We start from the raw sequence: 18150 nt of genomic DNA, 5'->3' as shown, positions 1-18150 counted from the left end.
ATAATATGATTTAACGTTGAGGTTAAGCGTTGGAAGTTAGAATTGCCACAAGAGAGGAGGTGAGAAAAAAATCTCAAGGGACCACCAAACGAGATTGTCAAAGTCACCTCTTGGACTTTTTTTTGGTGTCTGTGTGGCTTTTGCAAAGACAGCTCAATCGAAAAGATCAAAGGAGTGTGTCACTTTTTATTTTTTTTTTATATACATATATAGTTTTTTTTTCCCAATATTTTAAATTTTCCTCTACAAAATTCGGACAATTATTCACCGCAAAAAAAAACAAAATTTATAAATAATTATCAAATTCCAGATTGAGAGGGGAAAAAAAAACCAAAAATTCTTCACTTGGGAATTAAATTTTTGTTTAGAGAATCGTTAATAAAAATATGAATTATAAAACAAGCTCAAAGCCTTAAGCACAATGGGTTCCCGAATGTTATACATGAGATGGAAAAGGATAGAAATATACTTGTGTCCTTCTCTATATTAAATTCGAGTCGGCGCAGAACATTTGTAAACAGAATCATCAACGAAAGAATTTATAAATATTCTGCGCAGACTCGAATTTAAGTAAGAATTTAACCACTTTATAAACTACCTTTTTATAAACTTCAAGGTCAACTGAGTTCTCGACAAATCTCTAACTTAGAGCCAGAAAAAAATATAATAAACAACCTCTTTATAAGCTCATAAGCAATACCCATTTTATGTCTATTATGATAGCGTAAGTCTCCGTGACCGGTTACGATTTTCGCTTCTTTTGCAGAATTCCGCTGTTCTTTTTAGGTCTATATTATTTCCAATGAGTGCCTGTTAAATATAAACATAATCACTAACCTGATATATATGATGACTCCATTAGTGCAAATCCTTTTCCACCCGGGAGGTATGGAGACCGCTGATTGATGTTGCGTAAGCTGTGGTTGCTGTTGTTGTTGCTGCTGCTGCTGTTGTTGTTGTTGTCTCTGTTGTCGTTGCGGCGGTGCACTAGAGTTCATATTATTCAGTGCCATAACATTAAGATGGGGATATAATTGCGAAGCTGATCGCACAGCCTGCTGCGCGTAAACACTATTTGTCACAACGTTATTGGGATCGTGCAATTGACTTTGGCTCTCTTGGCTGCTTAAACTGCTGCAAGTTGATTCAGCCGTATCCGATCGAACTGAATCACAACGTCCAACACTATTTATACAATTTGAACCAAAACTCAATTGCTTATCAATCGATTCATGTCCCTGAACACGATGATTACTCCTTTCATTATTCTGCAGTTGAAGTTCATCTCCATCAGCAGAATAGATACCTTGTTGTCGCACAAATGCAATTCTCACATTATTATCACCACTGTAAACACCATCGCAACCATCAACACTCGATTCATTTGGATTTGATGAAAATGCAATTCTTTTATTGGTGACATAAGCCTCGGGCAATCGTGACACCTGAACGGGATAGGTGACACTATTGGTCCCATCATCGAGAACTGCCGAAGGTATCATTTTCCCTTGAAACCCGTGTTCCTGAGCGATGCCGTTTAGACCTGTTGCGACTGTCGCTTCGTTTCCGTATCGCGGAACATTTCCCCAAACGACGGATCGTTCTTGAGGACAAGCATTGTACAATGCGGCACCTTCTCCAGCTCCGTATCTTGGGCCATTTCCCCATACCAACGTTCGTTCCTGTTGGCAATCGAGCTGTTGATTTCCAACCTCTGAGTTTACATACTCGGAGGTCTTCAGGAATTGTCCCCGACAGCAATTTGTACCCACGACGTCAATTGCGTGCGTCGTCGCCTTCGTGGGATATCCGCCGCAAGCCACTTGGGGCAGCAAACCAGTGACGTAGGGTCCTTGTTGATGATGCGATTGCTGCTGTTGTTGTTGTTGTTGTTGTTGTTGCTGCTGCTGTGGGTGAGGGTGTTGATGCTGGTAGCCTGTACCAGCACTGGCAACAACATTCTGACCAACAGCACTTGCGTAGGCCAAATTATCCCCCGATACGTAAACTAAAACGCTATTCTCTTGAACACCCTGAGGCGGCGGCTGCTGGGGATGCCGTTCACTCTGATTTGGGGGAACTGAATAAGGAGGCTGTTCAGGCTTGCCGGCCATGATCCAGGTCCAGCAGTGCTGGGCTCCACGCCACCGACATCACTGGAACACACAGCGCACGCCCCCGATACTCTTCTAGCACCTGCGGCATCCTCTGTAAACCAAATTTTAATTTTTTTATCATCTGTAAATCTAAAAAAAATTACAAAAGCTTAAAGTTTTTAACTTTAAATCCACAAATTCCAAGTGATATTTAAACCAGGGACCTTCACGAAATTAAAAACAAAATTCAAAAACACTTTTGTTTTGATTTTGATCATAATATCAGAATCTACTTTGGTAAACGAAACGAAAATTCGTCAGATTACTTTTCATATAGTACACAAAATTCGAAGACTCGGAAGTAATCTCACGGAGTTTCGTTTCGTTTACCAAATGGAAATCAAAAGTAGATTCCACTTTCGTTTCGCTATAACCAAACAAATACAAAAATGGATTCTTCCTTTGATTCCTTGAAAGAACGGAATCATTCTACCTTCGTTTCGTCCACTAAATGGAATCAAAAGTACATTCTACTTTCGTTTCTTAACAAATATCGAAACAAAATCAAAATTCTACTCTCGTGAAAGTCCCTCAACTTTGGTAGAAAACTATATCTCAAAAAAATTCAAAATTTCGTCATTTTTTGCAGATTTGGTTTTAATTTTGGTAATTTTTTTGACAATATTTTTGATTCTATCAAAGAACAAAAAACGTTACCTTCTTCCTCATTAAAAAGTGACATATAATAAAGTTATTTGGCGTTAAATATAAACATTATAGTAAACAAAACAATTTTGGGATCGTTTTCTACCCTAGTTGTACTTCTAGCCTTGTACTTAGGGTTAAAGAGACAAAAAGTAAAAGTGGAAAAATGAAACAGAAAAGAGAAACTCTAACTATTATATTCAGTACCATCAATAATAATATAATTACTTTTCTGCAGTTGAAAAGAAATCGGTTATATTACGACACAAGAGTTTCTAATCATCTTAATTACAAATTTCTACATCACACACATATATATATATATATATATATATATATATATATACTGGTATAAAATAATGCTAATGAATAAATCTAATTTTGAAAACAAGCAATTTTAATTTAATCTTTTTTATTTTTAACAAACTTTCATATTCTCTATTTAAATTGTTTTTTTTTAATCTCAGCTTCTTTTCTGTATCATACTTCTTTTTTTTTTTTATTTATTTACAGGCATTACAAAAATATCACCTTTTTTCTCCTCAAAAAATCAGTTACCTGACTATTATCAAAGAAATATTTATATTTGATCAAAATAAATATTTCTTTGAATCAAATAATTTTTATTTAAATTAAAAAAAGGTAAAAAGGGGATTAACTGCGATGCCTGTATTTAAATATTATTATCTCTTTGCACAAGAAATTATATTCTACTTGTTAATTCCTTTCAATTGATTATTCTTTGAATTTTCGATTCATTGATAAATTTTAATCCAAAAGTGCAGTTATTTCTCTTATCATGCAACACGTGCAATCGTCTTATTTATAAATATATATATATATATATATAAAATGTAATCATATCAGGAAACCAATGTTAGTTGAAAATATTTTTTATTATTTAATTTGAGTCAGACAATGTATCAAGTTGACTTTGATAACTGCATTACATGAACAGATTGTAAACAACGCCTACAGCTGTTTATCATGAACTCAATTAAAACGCGCTCTATATAACACAGATCCATTTCACTTTATGTCAACGAATCTTGCGTGATAGTATATATAGTGTATTTCTCTCTGTGTATATACATATATATATACATGAATTGTTGAACGTTACATATATATATATATATATATAAATTCCCATCAAAGTGTGAAACTTTATGGCGTTTTATACCCGCGCTTCAAACGAAAATAATAATAAATATATATATATCTCGAACACGATCTACATGTTCTAGAATAGAGAGAGAAAAATGCGCGCTCTTTGAGCTTTTCCAAATCAACTGCTTTTTCATCTCTCACCATCGTGAGCCGAGACGAGAAAAAGTAATATTCGTTTTTATAATATGAAAGTGCTTTCTCTCCAACAGTCAATTGCCTGAAATTTCTACTTTGTTAAAAAAAGCACGTGCCACACAGAAGAAAATTTATTTTATTAATTCCACCTTTCAAGTAATCGAAAAATTTTATTTTCAAAATCCCTCAAAAAATTATACATTTCATTATTGAAATAAAATTCTTAACAAAAAAAAAATTTAATTCTATATTCAATTAACGACAATGTTTCCTAAATTGAAATCAAAAATGAATTTCTATATAATCAAATGCAAATAAAATGTGCAAAAGAAAGAAATTTTTTTTAATAATTCATTTTTATAATAGTCAAGAAAAAAAAAAGAAAACGGAGAAAATATTATTTAATTGAATTTTTAAAACCAGAAAAAAATAAGAAAAATAATCCGATAATAAAAACATTTACAAAAGAAATTTTCTAATTCTTCAATAATTCATTTTTATAATAAAGCAAAAAAAAAAAAAAGAAAACGAGAAAAATATTATTTAATTGAATTTTTAAAACCAGGAAAAAAGGAAGAAAACTAAATAATAAAAACACAAATGACAAGAAAGTAATTTTCTAATTTTTTAATAATTCATTTTTATAATAGTCAAGCAAAAAAAAAGAAAATATTATTTAATTGAATTTAAAACCAGGAAAAAGGAAGAAAAATAATCGATAAATAAGAGAAAAGAAAATAATTTTCTAATTCTTTAATAACGGGATATATTTAATCATTTTTATATTAGTCAAACAAAAATGTAAACGAGGAAAATCGTACGTAAATTGAAAAACCAAGCAGGAAAAAACAGGAAGAAATAATCTTTGTAATGTAGTATATATTCTTATCTCGAACATTATGTAGGAATGCGTAGTGAATTTGTTTGGTTATGTAACTTGACACTTTGAAGTCAAATGGGTATTGTTTATACTGCACGATTAAAATTTATCAAATATCTAACACTATAACGAGTGCCATCTATTTTTACATACAATAGAAAATTAAGAAGAAAAATCATGAACCAATTGTGAATATAAACAAACTTTTGAGAGAGAGAATTATTTTTGTAGCATCAAAAAAAAAAGAAATAACACTAAATTAATAGAAAGAATTTCTAGAAAAGTACATACCTAAGGTGTAACGACCAGCACTGTGCATTAGATGCATATGTACGATCTGTAGCGCGAACCGCGAATCCCATTGACATCACACGCGATAAAAAATTCGAAACACTAACACTTAATCTCAATTTACCGACTGGTACACACCACACGCACTCATATATAAAAAAAAAAAACCACTTTAAATTTCAAATTCCAATATCGCCGTCGGAAGATCTTGGTTCTCACATCCGTCGCATTCCAAATTGACAAAAAAAGAAACCGTACTCCAAAAAAGATATCTTTCCTAAATTCGTAACTAACACACAAAGTTCTTTTGATTTCACAAATTCTTGAAAAATTTTTTGGTTATTTTCCACAATGAAGAATGGGGAGTCAATCTTCGCGACCTGAATAAAAATCAAGTTCCATAAAGGACATATGGACCGTGAAACACGAAACTAAAATCGGACGCTATTCTATTACTTTTTTTTCTCTCTATATAAAAAATGGGAGTTTAAATGTTATGACGTGTGTGTCACAACGGCAGCAGCACCATCATCACTACGCGACCACTGCTATCAGCACCAACACCACTTTTTTTTTCAAAAAAGCACTGTCAACACTACCACCACCACTAACCACCGTTGTTGCCCCGTGCTAGAACAACCACCGTATGAACTTGGGTTAAGCTAACTAACCCTCGTCGTCGACTTGAACATCTGCGCGGCTCGCGCACACTCTTCCTCTTTTAGAGTTCACTTTCAGACTATGTCAAGATGGACAATTATTATCATCGACTTCAAATTTGATTGCAACAAGATTTCCATATGATATCACTAACTTGTTTCAAATTCACCTATCACATACACTTTTTTTTCTGTTCACAAAAATGGCTCCGTTACTGACAGCAAATGAATATATACTAATACACTACACATCCCGTAATTGTTAAAACGTACGCTGTTTTCGCGTAACTGATATTGGAAAAATATGGCTCCCTCTACATTCCCCAGAAACCTTTGCGGCATCTCACTTGCTCGGCTTTCGTGGATATATATGATGATGCATTTCACAAAAACATCAGACAAATTGTGGCTCGCTCGCGCCATCTCGTTGTCAATTATCAAAGTTCAATTCGAGTTTTTACGCGCGCGAAAATTTAAATTTTGTTCAATCGGTAATTTTTGCAAATATTAAATAAATAATTCTTTTTTTATAAGTTTTTTAATTATTTAATCCTTTAATCGATGAGACGAGTGAAATTTCAACCTAATGTTTACGCTTTTTAGGTGTCAATTTATTTTCTGACAATATTGAGTATTTAAAAATATATGCTATGAAAAATTAAAAAAAAACAATAATAATAAATAATAATATTAATACTAAAATATAATAATAATAATAAAATAATATATATTTTTTTTAATTGACAAATCAATCGTATGGATTTTAAATTATAATTTTTTTTTATTTACTTTTTTTATAATTATAAACAATTAATCGTATGGGTTTTTAAAATTTTTTCAATTTTTGTTAAATAATTCAATTTCTAAAATTAAGAAAAATATTTTTTTTCTTTTTTGAAAATTGTTCTTTATTTTTCATAATAGGTAATGTTTACAATTAAAATAAACTTAATAGTACTTTTATATATACTTATTACTAATAATTATTAAATAATGTAATGTAAATTAAGAACTTCAAAAAATAATTTTTTTTTTCGTTATTGATATTTTGAATATTGTTTTAAACAGAATATAAATAAATTAAACATAATCTTTTCTCTGAATTTCTGATTCATTATTTCTTGGAGAATATTTAAATTTAAGTTACATAACGTAAAAAAACGATTGAAACATTAAAATAATTTAAATCATCAGTCAGTAAAAAAAAAGGTCTTTATGATTTTCCAATACCAGTGAATTCTTTCAATTTTTTCAACAAATGAGTAGCATAAATTTTATAATCTAAAGGTGAAATACCAAGTACTACAGCTTTTAATCTCGTTTCATCCTATAATTAAAAACAAACTAATTATTAATAAATAAATGTAAAATTAAAATAAATTCGTAAACAATTAATTAATAATTTTATATAATTATAATTTGTTAACTAAAAATAAAATAAAAATATCTTCGAAAGATTTAAAAAACAAAAAAAAAAAAGATATTATTTTTAATGTAAACACCTACCATGTATGATTCCTGTCTGACTTTAACTTTTACTAAGAAACTTTTATAAGTGCATTCGTTGATTTTCTTTTGAAATTCATTTGGATCATGTTCTTTTATTTCACCTAATTCTTGTGCGGAAGAATCCAATAATTTTTCACTTTCTTCATTAAATGCTGTCGCCCATTGATTGCTCGTTGAATCCACCAAATTCACCTATTTTTTTTTAAATAAAATCATGGTAACAAATTAATTGATAGTTTTTTAGAATTTAAAATGTTAATGATTTTTTTTTTGACAACTCACGTTCGCAAGTAAACGATATTTAAAGTTCGGATATTCGGTTTGACATTTTTCACAATGATACATTCCATTATCTTGATCAACGACCTAAATAAAAAATAAAAAAAATACATTTCAAGAAAAAGATTAATAATACTATAAATGTTAATATATTTAAATAATAGTAAAATAATAAAATAATAATAAAATAAATTTACATACCTAATATTATTAATGAAAAATAAATAATAACAGCAATAGAATATAGAACTTGAATTAAAACTTGTTTAAATTAAATTAAAAAATGCAATTTAATTAAAACTCATTTAAACCGAATTTATATAAATGTAAATAACTGTAAAATATTAATATAACAATATAACAAAATAATAAAATAATAAAATAATAATAAAATAAAATTACATACCTAATATATTATTAATAAACAATGTTAACAGCAATATATGGAAATTACATTAAAACTTGTTTTATGCGATACAAAATACCCGGAGAATTTTTCGACAAAAGTATTTTTTTTTACAAAATACAAAAAAAAATCGAAAAAATAATATATCATAAAAAAACAAGCATAACAGGCTTCAGATCGGCTTAAAATTTACATAAAAGTTTTTAATTGAAAAAGATTTTTAGATAATTGAATATTTGAAGAATATTATAAAAATCAATAAAATAATTGAATTTTAAAAGAATTATAGTTTTAAATTTAAATTTTTGAAAATAATTGAATTTTAAGTGATTTTGAATTAAAATTTTTCGTAATTTTATTTGCTGGGTTCTTTTTTAAATTTTAAACAATTATTGAATTTTATAAAATTTTTAATTGAAAAATAGTTTAAGATAATTAAATTTATGAAGAATTTCATTAAAATTATTGAAAATAATTAATTTAGCGAAGAATTTCAGTGAAAAATTTGTTAAATAATTGAAATAAAGAAGATCTGAAAAACATCTGCATTGTATGTTTAAAAAATACATATTTTGTTAAAATTTTTTTTTTTTTCAATATTTTAAAAAAAGTCAAAAAATGTCGCAGCTTATTAATATAAGTCGAAAAAAGTCGTATTTTCGAAAAAAAAACCGGAAAAATTCTTATAATCCGAGGCGTAATACAAAAAAAAAAATTCGAAAAAATGTTTGTCATAAAAAACAATGAGAATCAAAGGCTTGATTGAGACATAATATTAATCCTCATATTAAATGATTGTTAAATAATTAAATCCCATTAATTTTGGTTATTAATTTATAATTAATTTTCCTACCTTTTTCTTGCAACCTTCATTGGGACAGGCTTTATAAATGGAATTAGCAGCTTTAACCATAGAAATGCTTGCTTTAATTAAAAATGTAGTTGGCTGTCCTTGATAACCAAATTGTAAATCTTTTGATTCTTGAATTGTTATCCATGGTGCATTCATATCGCCACCTGTAGATCTTGATATTTGTTTAACTTCCACATCCTTTCCACCAGAATTATACCAACCTTGCAATCTAGATAAAATTTGAAAAAAAATTCGTCAATATTTAAAACATAATTTCTTTTCTCCACAAAGAGAATGTTTCTTAGAAACGAAAAAAAAACAAACTTGTGGGCTTCCGCAATGTCAGGATCAACTTGCAATACAGTTGAATTAAGTGTTGAAATATTTTTAGCCCCATTAAATTCTCCAACTCTTGCACCTTTAACTGCCAATGTTGGAGCACTTGAACCATCAAATTGCTCTGCTTGACTTCCCCATAAAGTTATGCTAACTGCTGCATTACTTTCATCGACAAGTGTAAGATCTCTCTTCTTTAATAATCTACCAGTTGCTCTTGCCGTCAATTCTTGAAGTTCTCCAGAAAATTTGACAATGCCCAAAACATCTTTTTTCATGAAAAAAAAAAATTAATTATTTTCCTCCTTTTTTTCAGACTATTATAGATAATTTAAAAAAAAATTACCTATTATATCATCCTTGTTTTTTTCTTCAATTGACGATATGGGAATAAAATTAAATTGAATCATTGGAATGTCGGCTTCTTCATGACAAGGAATAATTTCCGAATCAGCAGTTAAAGTCATTTCATAATCATTTTTCAAATTATTAAATTGTTTATTTGCCGGTTTCAATTGACAGCGAGAAATATAATAAATTTTTCCAATCTGAAATTATTTTCATTTTTTTTTTTTTTTATTATTCATGTATTTATTTATTCATTATAAAATGATAATTATTATTTGTGGAAAATTTATTTTTAAATACCTCAATCATTGAATGAAATTTATCGCATTCATTTTTAAAAGCTGTGCATCTAATTTCTCCACTTTCATCAACTAAATCCATTGAAAAAAGTTTTCCCTCCCCGCGAGAATTACTCCATGTTCTAATATCCGATTTGTTTGAAACTCGAACCTTGATAACCCATCTAAATATAGAAAACAAAAATTAATTAATTTAATTTAATTTAAATTTCATAATTTGAGAAATATATTTTATACAAACCTATTTTGATATGGACTGAGAGATGATATTGGACTCGTATTAAGCTGGCTTGGATCGCTAGTTGTTGACATTGACGAATTTTGAATCACATTTGCTGTTAAAAAAAAAAATATATTCTTTATATCATCAGCAATCATTGAGAATTAATTTTATTTATCCAAAATGAGAATTTAAAAATACACACGCTTTAACGTAGGTTTCTGTTCAGATTGACCGCTTTCGACTTTAGTTCCAGTATTTTCAAATTGTGTTGGATTTCCAATTTGTTTATTAACTTCAGAACCGGGAACTAATACTTCTATTCCCAAAATTATCATGACACCCCTAAAAAAAATTTTTTTTTAAATAGAAAGTTTCAAAAAAAAGAAAGAAAGAAAAGAAAATTTCCCATTTATCTATTACAGGCTTCGAAATATATAGTAGATTACTAAAAAAAAAAAAATATGAAAAGTATTTTATTTGTCGTAAATAAATTTTTCTTTGGCTCTAATAAATTTTTTATTTAAATGAAATAAAATATATTTGCAACAAATAAATCAGTTTTTAGGCTCGGAGACAAATATACCATTAATCTGAGAGTAAGATTTTTAAGCTACACAGAATGTAATTTTAATTTTTAATTGAATCTTCAAAGAATTATAATTGCAATTATTTTTAAACAGTGAATTTTTAAAGAACATTAATTGATATTTTTAAAAATTATTGGAGTATAACTGAAAAAAAAAATTTATTTGATGCGAATAATCGATTACTTGACTATTATCAAATAATTAATAATCTAATTTTAAAAGACATTGATTAAAAATTCTTTAAACACTTGAATTTTCAAAGACATTGATTGGAAATTTTTTAAATAATTAAATTTTTAAAGAATTTTCACAGATATTTTTGAAATTACCCAAAATTGTTAAGAAATATTATAACTTTTGAAGAAAGTTTAATAGAAATTTTTTCAAAAATAATTGAATCTTAATATTTAGTTTTTAAAATAATGTAATTTTCAAAATTTTATAGTTAAAGATTAGCTTATGATCGAAATTAGTATTTAAAAGGTAGCTCTACCCAAAAAAAAATATCAAAAAAGTAAAAAAGTAATACTCACTTTTGTTGACCGTTGTTATTAACTTTGCTAATTGTATATTGAGTGATTCGACAAATTGAAAATTCCGTCATTGTACCTTCTGTGATTAAATGATTTAATTGAGTGGCCAGCATTGTAAACGAATTTATTTGTTTTCCATCGGAAATTAAAAGACGATATCGCTCTGTATTATTGGTACTTGAGAGTTTCTTTTGACCCTATAATATTTATTAAAAATTTCTTTAAATTAATTCAATATTCTTAAAAACAAAATAAATACAATGTAAATAAAAATTTTTTAAAAATCATATCAAATATTTACAACGCATACGAAACATAACCTATACGCGTCAAAAATGAAAAAATCATAAATAAGCATTTTTTTTTATAACTAATTAGATAAACTTACCAAAACTTGAATTATTGGTTTATCAACGTTAACTCCGTTCATTATTTTCTGAAATAAAAATGCAAGGTATTAGATTTCAATATTATAACAATTTGGAATATAAATAAAAATAACTCACTATTATTGCTCCTTCCGTTAAATCATACATTTTGATTATTTTTAATGAGATATAAAAATAAAGTAAATAAATGCACTAAAATTGTAAATTTAGATCGTTAAATATAAAGTCTCGTATAACATTAGACACAAAAACAATTGTGCAGGATGAAACACGATTTGGAGGCAAAAAATATGGCGGTTCTTGGCGGGACCTTCTACTTTTAACAAAATTATTTCCACCAATAAGAAATACTTATTTCTTATAAAACTAACCTAACAATTTGAATTTCCGTTGGGGCGAGAAATTGAATGACGTCACAAAATTCTTTGAAAAAATATAGTAAAAAATTAATTTTAACACAGAAAAAAATTATTCCCTTATTCTTAAAGTAATTGAAGTTAATATTTAAAAAAAAAAATATTTCTATCATAAAAAGAAAATTGTTATATTTTTTTTATTTGAGGGCGCGCGCATTTTTCTACCAATGAGAGAAAGAGAGTGTAGGTAATTGCACCAACTAATGAAAGAGGGGGTTATAGTAGCACATGCGCAGTTGCGTAATTGTAAATGTCAAGCGTGTTTCTTTTAGGTTAGTAAATAAAAACGAAAAATATATTTTTTATTTATTTTTTTTGAAATAAAATTGACAAAGCCTTTTTTACAATGGAGGCAAATACAAAACAATTACAACAAGATGGACTGAGAATTGATGGACGTAGACCTAAAGAAATTCGAAAAATTAATATAAGATTAGGTGTTTTTGGACAGGCTGATGGAAGTGCATATATTGAACAAGGAAAAACTAAAGTTTTAGCAACAGTTTATGGTCCTCATCAGGTATATTATTATTTTTAAATAAAAAATATGTGTCATTCTTTTTTTTTTTAAATAAATTACTATTTATTTATTATACTTAGTTCGTGACTTTGTTTTAAACGTGCTTCCGGCACACTCCTTTATACATTGTATGTCCTTTATTAAAATTAAATATTTTTTATTTTTTATTTTTATATTTAATATTTTAAATTGAAATATTATTTTATCAATAAATAATTTAAAAACCCTTTTCGATTTAATTTATTTATTTTGAAAAATGTATAAAAATTTTTGACAAATAAATTATTTATATGAATAAAATTTGAAACTGTCGCTAAATTCAAGAATATATAATATATTTATTATAATATTTTAATATTATTGTAATATGTATTTAAGTTAAAGTTTAAAACTTTAGCCACGTGGATCGGCGGCAAAAAATGTGTCAACAAAAACAGTAAAAGGAATAGTTAATTGTCAATATAGTACGGCAGTGTTTAGTTTTGGTGCTGGTGAACGAAAACGAAGACCAAGAGGAGATCGAAAATCATTGGAACGATCTCTTCAACTTCGTCATGCAATGGAAGCAATTATTCATTTGGATCTTATGGCACGATCACAAATTGATATTTTTGTTGAAATATTGCAAGTCGATGGCAGTGAATTTTGTGTTGCTGTAAATGCTGCAACACTTGCTCTTGTAGATGCTGGTATTCCAATAAAAGTAAGTCGATAAAAAAAAATATTTTTTTTTATTTCATTATCATTATTGTTATTAAATAATAATTAATTAATTTAATAATAATAAAAAAAAAACTTCTGTAAAACCTTAAATTTTCATTGAATTTTGTTTTGTTTCTTGAAAATTTGTAAATTTTATTTTATTAATATTATTATTTTCATTTAAGAGAATTTTCAATTAATTTATTCAAAATGAAATTTGAAAGAATTTAATCAAATTTTTGTTCTACGAAATTTTCTTTTAAATGAATTTTTGTAAAATCAACAAATTTTCAATTAATTTATTATAAATAGGGAGAAATTAATCGAATTTGAAGGAATTTTTATTTATGAGAATGTTTTATGCAACCAAATTAATATTTAAATTTTCATTTAACTTGCTTTCGATTGATTTTTCATTAATACGAATTATTATTTTATTTGTTTGTTTTACGGTATTGAAATTGTGACCTATGACCTCGAAAACGGCATTTTGAAGTATTAAAATAGATTTTTTGTAAAAAACTTAGTAATTTTTTTTTATTTTCAACAGGATTATGCTGTGGGTTGTTCGGTCACAGTGGCAGATAATGCAACAACAGACGATAAAGGAACTCAAAGAATTGGACTTTTAGATGCAAATTACATGGAAGAATGTACGCCCGGCGTTACATTATCAATAGTTTCACTTCCAGGTCATAATATTGAAATTCCAATTGGAAATAGTGTTCTTATCGTTCAAGGTTCCGGTCAACGACTTCATTTGTCACGTTTAGAGGAATTAAGAATGATGGCCATTGAGGGTTGTCGCGACATAAGAACAATTCTCGACGAAGCTGTGAAACATCATTTAAACATCTACTCTAGTCATACCGCCGATTAAATAATAGAAAATAATAATAATACATAGAAACAAGTTCGATTTTATAAAACTTTATTTTTACTTTATAAAAAATAAATAACTTTTTTTTAATAGAAAAATGCTGATTAACTTGCATTTTCGCATTTCTTTTTTCTTTTTTGCTTACACATCTATAACAAAGTTAGAGTTTCTTCTGTTTGTAAAATTATACAAAAAGTATATTGTAATCTATTTCATTACTCATTATTATTATTATCAATATTATAATTATTATTAAAAAAAATTTATTAGAGTTTCGCGTCTGGATGTCGTTCCATGATCATTCCAACTCCCTGCGGGGGGAAAAAAAACGTTCAAAAAATTATTTTTTTTTTTTTGAGATTAAAAAGACCTTTTTTTGTAATTTAAATATTTTACCTGTCCACCGGCCGCGCAAGCAGCGATTAATCCAAATTGTTGATCTTCTCTGATCATTCGATTAGCAGTGTGTGTTGCCAAACGAACTCCTGTTGCAGCGAATGGATGTCCAATTGATAGTGATCCACCCCATTTGTTCCATTTTGCAAGATCAGGTACTCCTACTTTTTCCGAACGATTTAAATGTTGTTTTGCAAAAAAGTCCGAATCTAGGGCTTTTAAATTTGCTAAAATTTGTGCCGCGAATGCTTCATGCACCTCCCAAACTCCAATGTCGTTTAAATTCAATTTTGCCTTTTCCAAAACCTGCAAATTAAATAATATTTAATTAGTTGAAAAAGAAATTAATTTTGAAAAAAATATTTGGAGGGGGGGGGGGGGTAAAAACCTTAGGAATAGCGTAGGCAGGTCCTAGAAGTAATTGATCCTTAGGATCCTGTGAAACATATGTGAAAGTTCTGAGATAAGCTTTTGGTTTAAGTCCAAGTTGACGAGCTTTTTCCTCGGTCATTATTAATGCAGCCGATGCTCCATCAGTCAAATAAGATGCATTTGCTGCCGTTACAGTGCCATAGGGTTTAACAAATGCTGGTTTTAATTTTGCTAATTGTTCAGGTGTTGAAACACGAATTCCATTGTCTTTTTCCACAACTGATTTTTGTCCTAAAAAATAAAAGGAAATTACAACTTGAAAACTAGTTAAAAACTTTAATGGATTATTAATTATTAAGTAGTAAAAATTAAATTTTTAATAATTTATTTTGAAATTATTTAAAATTTTAATTTTTTTGCACTTACCTACAAATGGAATCAAATCGGAGAGATATCCCTGCTGTTGAGCTTGAGCAGCCAAAGTATGAGATCTCAAGGCATAATCATCTTGTTCCTTTCGCGTTATTCCGAATGCAGCGCCAAGACGATCGCCACTGTGACCCATCACTTCATTTGTGGAAAATTCTGCAACGGCTGGAAGCTGTGTATTTTTTTTTTCTTTCAGTGAAAATTGTTTTTTTTTTTTTAAATTCGAAGTAATTAAAGTAATTATATTTTTTTTTTTACCTCGGGAATGAGATGTGCGGGTCTGAAAGAGGCGAGCAAAGCTAATTTTTGTGCAGGACTTTTTGCTTTGTTTGCTCGTAACATTAGACTTCGCATATTTCTACTGTGTCTGATGGGTACGTCTGACATAAATTCAACACCACCAGCAACAATTGTATCGTATGCTCCACAAGCAATTAAACCCATTCCAGTTGTTAGGGCCTGATTACTGCTGATACAAGCCATTGTCACTGTATGCGCTGGTGTTCTATCACTGTATCCAGCAGCAAGTGCTGCTTCACGAGCAATATTTGATGTTTTTACTTCCTGAATCACTGATCCATAAACGATGTATTCAATTAGTTCTTTTGGAATGCCAATTTTCTTCTGCAAGTTGCTGCAAAAAAACAAACAAATAAATTTATGTTGATTAATTTATTACTTATTATTATTATTAATATTAATTTAAAAAAAAAATACTAAAATATTATTTTTAATAATTTGAATGAAATTCTTCACAAATTTAATTATTTTAAACTATATTTAAAGAAAAATTTTCTAAAATTCAATAATTATCTGAAATTTTCAAAAAAAAATCTTCATTAATTCAAATTTACAAAAAATTTGAAATTGAAATCTTCTCAAATTCAATTAATTCTAAAAATCTGAAAAGTTAATTTTCAAAAATTCAATTATTTATTATAAACTTCTATCTAAAATTCTTCGATAAATTAATAATTTTCAATAATTTTAATAAAAATCTTCAAAACTTCAATTACATAAAAAAATTGTAATTGAAAATTCTCTAAAATTCAATTATTAAATTAAATTACCTAATTAAGAATCTTCATTAATTCAAATTAACGAAAAATTTCAATTTACAATCTTCTGAAATTTAATTAATTACAAAAAAAATCGGCAAATATAAATTTTCCAAAATTCAATTATTTTCAATTTTTAATTATTTTAAATAATTTTAATGAAAATCTCAAAAATTTCAATTATTTAAAAAAAAGTTTGTAATTAAAAATTATCTCAAACTCAATTATTGTCTCAAATTTGTAAAAAAAAAAAAAAAAAAAACTTTATCAACTCAAATTTACAAAAAATTAGCATTTAAATTTCTAGAAATTCGATTATTTCTAAAAATCTAAATTAAAAATCTTGAAAAATTCAATTATTTTTATAAATTTTTCTAAAAAATTTGGAAATAATTGTATGTATGTAAATTATTGTAAAATATGTCAATTTGTTATTGATAATCATAAATTTAGTAAAAATAATCTTATGAATTTAAATATGTTTTATCGATAAACATTTTTCTTTTTTTTACATTTAATTTCTTCGACCTATTATTTTAGAAAATTGGTTTTGCTTTTAAAATTCAGGTTGAAATAATTATAAAATAAAATCCGTTTAATTTTTGTTTCAAAGTAATGAAACTAATTAATAATTTAAAAAAATATTTTTCCCAAAAATTTTCAACTTACACAAGGGAATGCCTCGCAAGATCAACTGCCATAATATTTTTATAATCCGTGAATGATTGTAGAAAAGGTGTTCGAACTCCATCAATAAATACAATATTTTTTCCACCTGTTTCGGCAATTTTAGTTGCGTATCCCTTTTTCAAAATTCGTGTCGATTCCCAAGATAAACCAGCTACAATATTTATTTGTTATAATTTAAATTTAATGAGCCATAATATTAAATACTTATATCTATTTATAATATAATAAATTTAGTTATTCTTAATAAAATACAATAATATTTTTGACATTTTTATGGGGTTTTTTTTTTTTTTATTTTTTTAAATCGTAATATAATGGAATGTCTCTAATAGAAAAATTTAAAAACTTTAATAATTAATTTCCATCCTAAATTTTAATTCAATTTTTGCAAATTACATAATATATTTTATTCTAAATTGACTATATATTAAATAATAATTGACTGATCATTGAATCGATTGAACTTTGTACCTAGGACGTTCCATATTTTGAATTTGCATTTGTTTTTATGAATAAATGCTAAATATTTAAATGACAACAATGAATATTGATAAATATAAAAGTGAAAAAAATGTACAATTCTTACCTTGTGGTAATAAATGATTAAAACGAGGTAGATTTTTGACAATTACTCCTGACATTTTTGTATAGAGGTTATGTTACAATTTAAAATTTAATTTTTTCGGGATAACAATTAAAATATGATTATCCCTTTAAAAAAATTATTATTTGTTTTTCTGTAAATAAATTTTAATTGACTAACAATATTAACTTTTAAATGACAAAAAAAGAAAAAAATAATACGAAATAAATAGAACGAAATGTTACTTCACAACTTTCTATTTCTTTCGAGATGTTAACAGTACAATGTACAAAATGAGACTGGGAAGGGAACGAAATGACGTATGTAGCTGAAATTATTTTTTAATTAAAAAAAAATATTTTATGGTATCAATGCATTTTTTTTTATTTTTGAAATATAAACAATT

At 27.1% G+C, this 18150-nt stretch overlaps 4 protein-coding genes across 4 annotated transcripts; 1 reads left to right on the top strand and 3 right to left on the bottom strand.

The window, feature by feature from the left end:
- Nucleotides 1-480: 480 nt before the first annotated feature.
- Nucleotides 481-6291, bottom strand: LOC127276889 (probable serine/threonine-protein kinase yakA). Its single transcript, XM_051297578.1, has 2 exons — nucleotides 5278-6291; nucleotides 481-2208 (listed from the first exon to the last, which is right to left on the bottom strand). The coding sequence occupies exon 2, from the start codon at nucleotides 2112-2114 to the stop codon at nucleotides 789-791; it is 1326 nt and encodes a 441-aa protein (XP_051153535.1). The 5' UTR covers nucleotides 2115-2208; nucleotides 5278-6291; the 3' UTR covers nucleotides 481-788.
- Nucleotides 6292-6817: 526 nt separating this feature from the next.
- On the bottom strand, nucleotides 6818-11993 carry LOC127276888 (replication protein A 70 kDa DNA-binding subunit-like). The gene is made up of 12 exons (XM_051297577.1): nucleotides 11816-11993; nucleotides 11698-11745; nucleotides 11310-11506; nucleotides 10392-10531; nucleotides 10208-10301; nucleotides 9968-10130; nucleotides 9666-9867; nucleotides 9308-9587; nucleotides 8984-9212; nucleotides 7728-7811; nucleotides 7443-7637; nucleotides 6818-7263 (listed from the first exon to the last, which is right to left on the bottom strand). Exons 1-12 carry the CDS (start codon nucleotides 11843-11845, stop codon nucleotides 7150-7152), a joined length of 1776 nt encoding a protein of 591 aa, XP_051153534.1. The 5' UTR covers nucleotides 11846-11993; the 3' UTR covers nucleotides 6818-7149.
- Nucleotides 11994-12345: 352 nt separating this feature from the next.
- On the top strand, nucleotides 12346-14330 carry LOC127276870 (exosome complex component RRP41). Its single transcript, XM_051297562.1, has 3 exons — nucleotides 12346-12634; nucleotides 13032-13337; nucleotides 13887-14330. Exons 1-3 carry the CDS (start codon nucleotides 12461-12463, stop codon nucleotides 14214-14216), a joined length of 810 nt encoding a protein of 269 aa, XP_051153519.1. The 5' UTR covers nucleotides 12346-12460; the 3' UTR covers nucleotides 14217-14330.
- On the bottom strand, nucleotides 14251-18044 carry LOC127276868 (trifunctional enzyme subunit beta, mitochondrial). Its single transcript, XM_051297560.1, has 7 exons — nucleotides 17748-18044; nucleotides 17141-17312; nucleotides 15672-16047; nucleotides 15411-15585; nucleotides 15001-15275; nucleotides 14613-14918; nucleotides 14251-14527 (listed from the first exon to the last, which is right to left on the bottom strand). Exons 1-7 carry the CDS (start codon nucleotides 17800-17802, stop codon nucleotides 14483-14485), a joined length of 1404 nt encoding a protein of 467 aa, XP_051153517.1. The 5' UTR covers nucleotides 17803-18044; the 3' UTR covers nucleotides 14251-14482.
- Between the last annotated feature and the right edge of the window lie 106 nt (nucleotides 18045-18150).

The sequence above is a fragment of the Leptopilina boulardi genome, unplaced genomic scaffold (genome assembly GCF_019393585.1).
Source record: "Leptopilina boulardi isolate dan_hultmark-lab unplaced genomic scaffold, ZJU_Lbou_2.1 LbouV2_155, whole genome shotgun sequence".
Classification (NCBI taxonomy): Eukaryota; Metazoa; Arthropoda; class Insecta; order Hymenoptera; family Figitidae; genus Leptopilina; species Leptopilina boulardi.
The sequence above is the reverse complement of the archived record's forward strand: the minus strand, read 5'-3'. Positions and strand labels throughout refer to the sequence as shown.

What these genes read in the sequence shown, in the direction of transcription:
- LOC127276870 (XM_051297562.1), top strand. Translation starts at nt 12,461, where the DNA reads ATGGAGGCAAATACAAAACAATTACAACAAGATGGACTGAGAATTGAT. An exon ending in CAGTTTATGGTCCTCATCAG is followed by an intron (nt 12,635 to 13,031) that starts GTATATTATTAT and finishes TTAAAACTTTAG; the next exon opens with CCACGTGGATCGGCGGCAAA. An exon ending in ATGCTGGTATTCCAATAAAA is followed by an intron (nt 13,338 to 13,886) that starts GTAAGTCGATAA and finishes TATTTTCAACAG; the next exon opens with GATTATGCTGTGGGTTGTTC.
- LOC127276888 (XM_051297577.1), bottom strand. Translation starts at nt 11,845, where the DNA reads ATGTATGATTTAACGGAAGGAGCAATAATA. An exon ending in ACAGAAACCTACGTTAAAGC is followed by an intron (nt 10,302 to 10,391) that starts GTGTGTATTTTT and finishes TTTTTTTAACAG; the next exon opens with CAAATGTGATTCAAAATTCG. An exon ending in AATATCGTTTACTTGCGAAC is followed by an intron (nt 7,638 to 7,727) that starts GTGAGTTGTCAA and finishes AAAAAAAAATAG; the next exon opens with GTGAATTTGGTGGATTCAAC.
- LOC127276868 (XM_051297560.1), bottom strand. Translation starts at nt 17,802, where the DNA reads ATGTCAGGAGTAATTGTCAAAAATCTACCTCGTTTTAATCATTTATTA. An exon ending in TAATCATTTATTACCACAAG is followed by an intron (nt 17,313 to 17,747) that starts GTAAGAATTGTA and finishes TAAATATTGTAG; the next exon opens with CTGGTTTATCTTGGGAATCG. An exon ending in CCGCACATCTCATTCCCGAG is followed by an intron (nt 15,586 to 15,671) that starts GTAAAAAAAAAA and finishes AAAAATACACAG; the next exon opens with CTTCCAGCCGTTGCAGAATT.
- LOC127276889 (XM_051297578.1), bottom strand. Translation starts at nt 2,114, where the DNA reads ATGGCCGGCAAGCCTGAACAGCCTCCTTATTCAGTTCCCCCAAATCAG.